Below are 7,290 nucleotides of genomic sequence, written 5' to 3' on the forward strand. Positions count from 1 at the left end.
CATTTTAAAGGGCGCTCTAACAATGTCAGATTAGTTTTAGTTGAAAGGAACTATTGTTATAGCGCATTAGGAAGCAGGGTATGATGATATATGAAGCAATGAAACAACTAAAAATATATGATTTTAGTTTACAACGTAGCTTGAGAAGGTGGTGATAAGGGTAAACACTTGTAGACATAAGACTCCTGCAGAAGTTAATTTACAAAATGATGGAATCTAAAGTTGTACTAATAAGGTTTCCATTCATACTACTAAAATTTATACAATTGCATCTATAATCTATAATTCATACTTACTTCATTTACCTTTATGTGCACGTTTTGTCTGGTTACATCATTTTAATCATATTAACAAGAGAGAGTCTTCAAATCATTACGAATTACATTGTACACACACGCGACGTCTACACCTATACCTCTAGACAAGTCAAAAGAGATATCAACCAATTGAGTCTTGTTCCTCGCATAAAAATAATGGTAATGACAATATGTTCAGCCTGCCAGAAAATTATGATTGGGCGTAAAATTTACAATGCATGTAACGTATGCATTGCCTACAAATAAATGCTTTTTTTAATTAATGTGTATGCAATTATTTATTTGATTTCAAAAAAGTATATATTATTACAATAATTAAGAAAAAATGGCAAGTGAATGAAGTGACTGAGGAAGGATAAAATAAATCATTCAGATGAATGATAAATGTAAGTTAATCGTAATAGTCATCATAATAGTAAATACAGCCTTAGCAAAAGATTTGGAATAATTCCATGGCATTCAATTAGCAACAACTAAAAAGTGCAAGTGTACCTACATAGTTTTGGGTCTGTAGCAGGTATAGTACAAAATATAATGTATCGAAATATCTTTTCATAACTGGGTTTTGATTGCATAGTCTATTTTATGACTGTTTACATACATAATCTTCGTCAAAGAAAAAAAAATCATGAAAATTCTACTGAAAGTAATTGCATATATGCAGTCGTATATTTCTTTTACCAAGAAAAAATGTCTATCTGATGTATAAGTAATATAATTATATATAAATATATATAATTTAATTATACTTATTAACTAAAAATAATTGCATACTTGCAGTCTTATATTTCCCTTATCCAGCCAATCTTCCCCCCCCCCCCAAAAAAAAAAGAATAGAATCAAATCATCGTCCGTAATCCCCGTTAAAAGACAAAACGGTGTCACACATCCTGCAGAGGATCTCAAAAGACATTATTAGATTAAATGGGTTAACATAGGAAGAGTTTCCTTTTGGGTAATGTTTTTCTTATCTTCTTGGCATCATGGCATATTTACAGTGATCTAATTTCCGAAGATCCGTGTCACATAAAGTCATGCAGGCCCACATGTGACTTTGTTGATACTGAGGGAAGTGGTTTTAAGAAGTTTTGCATGTGAGTTAAGCAGTATGTGGTAAATTCGACTAAAACAATTGAATAGAACAAACATTAATCTTCGATTCGCTCAAGGAAGAACATTTGGAAATGCTGGCATTAAGGTGTAAGGTTGGTGATTATGGGAGCTCTGCCAACATAAAGTTCGTTTCATCCAATCTAAGTATAAGAAAGAGTTTTGATTGGCAGAGGGTGGCCCAGATATCCACCAACCGACCGGATACATCGATTTCCCGCCTTCGGTGGGCTAGCATTTAAAAAGCCGTGCTACCAAGCAAAAGTTTAGAACGAGGCAGAGGTCTTGGTCTTTCTGTATCATCAAAGTTGCCAGCGTTTTGCAAAGATGCATTTGATTCTGCGACTCACCCTCTTCCTGTACCTGCTGCATTGCATTCTGGGAAAGGCCATTGAGGTAAGACACTTGTCAACGTTAACCCGTGTGCGTACAATACCCATCCAATATTTACAACTTGAAATTTACATATTTTAATCAATGCAATCTTGTCCATTTCATAATTTTTTATTGTTGCAATATTTCCCATTTTCACTATTGGTAAACTCTTTTAGTTCTATGTGCGCTGTTATTAGAGTTATCTTTTTTTTATTTTATTTTATCCCATACAACTGGAAAATATTGTGCATCAAATTACTTTCTAACCGTAAGAAGGAACAATATATGTTACAATTGCAAATATTTATGTCGACTAAGGAAACAATTGTTTTAGCACAACAACAAGAATAAGGATCATGTTTATCATTTTATTTCGGATCAAAATGTCATGTATGTATAGACGTCATCACAGCAACTGCAACACAGTTGACTAAGACAACGTGAGCATGACTGGGTTCTGTAGGCCTACAGTGCTTCGCGCATTTCTCTTGAAATCAATTTTAACGTAAAAAGTATTTGGTAAAAGACTTATTTTACCTGAATGATACTTTTTCCTTCCTTACAGGACCCTTCTCGGGTTAAAAGAAACGGTGAGTATTAACAATCTTATAACAGGTTATCATCACAACAAAAGTCATAGGGAGATACTGCTTATATAGTGATAGGAATTATTAAAGTGTTGTTTCAAAACCTGTTCGACGAGGCAAATTATTTTCGTGGACTAAGGCTGAAAGGGACCGTACAGTTTGAGAAAGATATAACTTTGTTGGTTACCAGACTCGGGGTACAGCTGCAATCTTCGTATCTCTTGGGTAATTCAATGGCTCTATTCCGTCTCCGCTTCTATCACATCTCTAGCCTTCTCATGTATTTTTGTAAATATGAATGTTGGAGGCAAGCGTTTTTCGGGTTCTTTCCTCTCAAAATTGTAAATAAAATATTTCGTCAATGGAAGGCATTATGTGCCAACCTCTCAGTTTCTTTTCTGATTATGTTATGACCATCTGAGTGAGTGAGCTGAAATCCTGCGTCATCGTGATATCAGCCAAAAATAACACATGAATTGTAATTTTGCAATTTTTACAAAGAGGACGATTTCTTAGACAAACGTGTGGACTCAGTGGATACAGAAAATGGGCGAAAACCCTAATGTTAAGTTTTAGTCAATACCATCCATTATATGCAAATTTGTGGGTTGCCTGAACGATATTTATATCATAATTTTTCATTATGTCATTTTCGTCTTTCCTCTGACCACTGCTGACTGTGCGTGGTTTTAAGCTTCGCTCCTAAATCTCATCGAATTAGTTACAATCAAAAACTCATACTCTCGTATTAAAGCATTTTGTTTTGCTGCTGCTCGGTAAAATCATGGCAAATCTTTGTACCACCTACCTTAGAGTTATTACTTAAATTGTTAAGATTAAATTATCTTCCTGTGTGAAAATCCCTGCAGGGGGATGTCCAAACATCGTTTCGCGCAGTCAGTGGGGTGCCCGCTCAGCGGTTAATTTTGGATCCCTGAACACGCCAACACGCTATGCTATCGTACACCACACCGTTGGATCCCAGTGTTTCACGCGGTCACGCTGCGAGTCCGTTGTACGTGGAATCCAGGTAAGGCATATAGATGGCGCTTTTCATATTTTTGGGGTAATTACTAAACTGTTAGGACTTTGTCATCATAATTAATCATCTTGAATATAGTAGTGCTGTAGATCACCGTGCACCGGTTCATCAGGCATTATCATGTCCAACACTTATTTGTAGATACCAGTTATGGAATATCAAGTACTAAAAATATCATGTGTTTCTCTTTTTGTCTGTGTATTTTTTTTTGAACACAGACAACATCACAAGACCGCACTCAGCAGTAATACAATTCTGAAGAAGGGCATTTCGCCCGAAAGCTTGATTAAAGGGGTGCAACCCAACATCAGCCACGTCTATGTGCAAGTTTTGCTGCCAATATATTAACTCTCCTTGCATCGCCCCGGCATGTTCTGGTTAAGTCCTTTGCTGGGACTATATACACGTATATATTAGATGCAGTGTATTATATACTCGGGCAGATGGTATAATATAGTGGTGCACACGTACACACATTCACATACTCTATACCTTCTGACCACACGAGTATAGAGAATAAAAGGTCGCTGAATGGACGACTACGACTATAGAATGGTTTGAAATAGATATACAACAAAGGGTCACGTCATTTCGACCAGCGTACACTTTGGTATTTACGCAATTAGTTATGATAAAACTTGATTGCTGTGTAACATTTGCATTTTGTTTTTCCTAGAACTATCATATGAACACCAGAGGCTGGTGGGACATCGGATACAACTTTCTGATTGGTGGAGACGGGAACGTGTACGAGGGGCGTGGCTGGGACAGAAGAGGAGCACACGCCAGCTCTTATAACTCCTACTCCATAGGTTATATAAGGATAGATAAATCCATTGCAATACCGCCTCCTTAGTCAGTCATAGATATAGTGATATACCTTGGACACTGCCTACTATGATGATGAATTCGCAATTATGTGTTCGGAATATTCATTATTTTATTTATCTATTTATTCGGAAGATTTACATTTCGAAACATTACTGCCAAACATAATTATCATGGGCCGCGGAATGCTATAAGAGGGTTTCCAGGGGGCGGTTAAAGGGTCCAGGAGCCCATGTCCAGCTCCTGTGGTGGCGGGGATACGGTCGTTGATATGAGATGGGTTTGGAACCTTTGACATTAGATTAGCCAATTTTGAAAACATTTCAGGGAGCTTTAGATGTGGATCCATTTCAAATTTCCATTGTTACATGCTTTTCCTTTATAAACATAAAACAACATTTTTTTTTTTACATTTTTTTTTTACAAGGCATTGCCATGATTGGAGACTTCAGGTACACGTCGCCTAGCAACACGATGATGAACACACTCTACAGCCTGTTGAACTGCTTGGAAAACAGGTAAAGACCTATTTCTGCCTCCTAGCTCATAGCTCATAATCTTAATTTACTGAGAAAGGTGTAGGGCGGATTAAAATCTCGTGATTGTTCTTTTATTTTAAGCCAATGAAAACAGCAAATTCGTTCAGAGAAACATTATCATTTTGAACAGTTCTTCTACCCTATGCTGCTACATTACATAAATGCATTGACTGCTAATCGTAAATCTATTCAGTTTTCTGCTGGCCACTTCCAGTTGGAACCTGGTTCGATATATTAAGGAGACTCGAATACAGGGTTTAAATCTGAAGGCTGAAATCTGAGTTAGTGCGCAGTGATCTTTCAAAGCCTAATAAGCAAGTTATAATCATTGTTTATGTTATTACCATGACTACCATTTCTATTACCACGTTATTGATCATTATCATTATCCTATAAACTGTGTTTACAGACACCGATGGGGAAGGCTTAATCATTATGATGAGATTGTTGAAAGTCAGCCTGCGGCGAGCCAATATTTACAAAAAATCTTTCATAGGATGTACTCTTTAGCAAGGCGTTACAAAATTCGGTTCGGTAAAATGATCTGAAATAAATGTTGCCTTTTAGCAATTTATCAGCTGCCCTTAACTCTCTCAGCCTGATAACAAGATGTTTGAGGTGATAGCATTAACTCTCGTCAGGTAGATGATTCATACTTTCATTTCAAATTCAGTTCAATTCAAATGACATTTTATTTCGAATAACACATATTTGTTATCGATACAGATTCGGAAAAAAAAATAATAAAAACGTAGGTTGTATTACATTTACCGATTCAGCTACCCCAACACGTAGACCCTACGTGTTACAGCGCCCCGGGGTAAGTATTACATCAAAATAGAATATACATGTATGGAACTAATTGTTCAAAATAATTGGGTTAATGGAAAATGGAATTTGGAATCCATTTGGAATTAGTCCATTCTCATGATCTCGTATACCAGTGCTGTCCTAAATCTCTCACCAACCGTTTCGTAGGAACAAGCTCATGTCATGCTACACCCTGTTCGGCCATCGTCAAGCTTCCAGCACAGTGTGCCCGGGGGCACGTCTCTACAGTCGGATCCAATCTCACTCACACTGGGTAGGTTTTTGATGTTTTTTTATATTTTTTTTTCAAGTCTATGGGGGGTATCGCAAGAAAGTTGCGATTAATTGCAAATCCCCCAAATCAATTGCAGGTCTTGTGTGTAATGCGTTTTACATATTCATGTGCTGTTACAATTCAGAAGAAATTTCTTGGTAACATATCCTTTTCATATGTACTAAAGCATTGTTTGTTGGGAAAAAAAGCAGAAATAGATTGAAATAAATCAAATTAAACAATGGCATACGAACGCACAGTACTCATCACTTATATATTGTGTTTATACATGTAAATACATATAAGTGTGTGTGTGTGCGAGTGTGTGTGTGTGTGTGTGTTTGAGTGTGTGCATGTGCTGTGTTGTGATGTTTGTGTTTTAAGTGCAGGAAGCAATGTATCATGATATCACAAAAGAATCACATAAATCTTTTGAAGCCCATTTCAAGTTATTTGTATGTATTAGAGCATGGCTCGTGGTTATACATGCGTGTCTGCCTTTTCAGGTTTGTTATCGATGTTTCATAATACATGATGGAGTAACAAATATTGAAGGGCCACAACTTCAACATGTTCTTCCTTCGATCATTCCCTTTCATTTATTAGAGCTCCCAATCCGGGTCAGTGGACAACCCTAACAGATCACGTCGTTGTTAGTCCTCTCTTCCGCCAAACGCCCCTCGAGAATTCACGTCATCGATGTTGATGTTCAGAGACGTTCCGACATCTGCAGCAGCATGATCATGACAATTTGATTCCCAAAATGTCTACCAAATCACCACTTCATTTCATTTTATTTATTTTTATTTCACTATCCAAATAATAAAAGATATTGCAAAGTAGCATTAACGATTTGTACAAAAGGTGAAATGTCATGAAGCAAATACAAATACAAACAATAGTATAATTGAAGTATATTACATACAGGCCTACAGTTGAACCTACAAGCACATTATGAATACATGTGATTTACAAATGATTTGATTTGATCTTCATTAAATCCCTTTGAGTTTAAACAGCACTAGCTAGTAAGGAATATGGAGGGAACATGCAAGAAATAGAAGAAGAAAAAAGGTGAGCTTGTAGAAGTAGTTAGTTCCCTGGGGAAAAAATAAAAGAAAGAAAAAAGTCTTTGCATACATGTAATTACATCCAAATAAACGAGCAGGCATTCCAATTCTGAAAATCAGAGCGAAAACAAAAAGAGCAATACATGTCTTTCTTTTCTCGATTGTTGACCAAGTGCACATCTGACAACACACCGAAGAGACAGATAATAACTTCCGGGCCCCGTTTCATAAAAGATGTTAGGATGTCAACTCTTGCTGGAATGACAACTTCCTATAAAGCAACAGCCAATCAGGAAGCTGCTTTCATGTCTTTACCATGACAACTGACATTCCAGCAA

General features: G+C 36.6%; 1 protein-coding gene across 1 annotated transcript in view; it reads left to right on the plus strand.

Annotated features, from left to right (window-relative positions):
* LOC139745237 (peptidoglycan recognition protein 3-like) overlaps nucleotides 1–7,084 on the plus strand; it is a 17,171-nt gene extending 10,087 nt beyond the window's left edge. The window contains exons 9-15 of the mRNA XM_071655642.1: nucleotides 1,698–1,823; nucleotides 2,368–2,392; nucleotides 3,259–3,419; nucleotides 4,108–4,243; nucleotides 4,687–4,777; nucleotides 5,777–5,882; nucleotides 6,489–7,084. Coding sequence (XP_071511743.1) covers nucleotides 1,698–1,823; nucleotides 2,368–2,392; nucleotides 3,259–3,419; nucleotides 4,108–4,243; nucleotides 4,687–4,777; nucleotides 5,777–5,882; nucleotides 6,489–6,539 — 696 coding nt within the window. The 3' untranslated portion in view covers nucleotides 6,540–7,084. The remainder of the gene's footprint in view (nucleotides 1–1,697; nucleotides 1,824–2,367; nucleotides 2,393–3,258; nucleotides 3,420–4,107; nucleotides 4,244–4,686; nucleotides 4,778–5,776; nucleotides 5,883–6,488) is intronic.
* Nucleotides 7,085–7,290: the final 206 nt, after the last annotated feature.

The sequence above is a fragment of the Diadema antillarum genome, unplaced genomic scaffold, assembly GCF_040938485.1.
Source record: "Diadema antillarum isolate AM-2024a unplaced genomic scaffold, OU_Dant_1.0 seq00001244_RagTag, whole genome shotgun sequence".
Lineage (NCBI taxonomy): Eukaryota > Metazoa > Echinodermata > Echinoidea > Diadematoida > Diadematidae > Diadema > Diadema antillarum.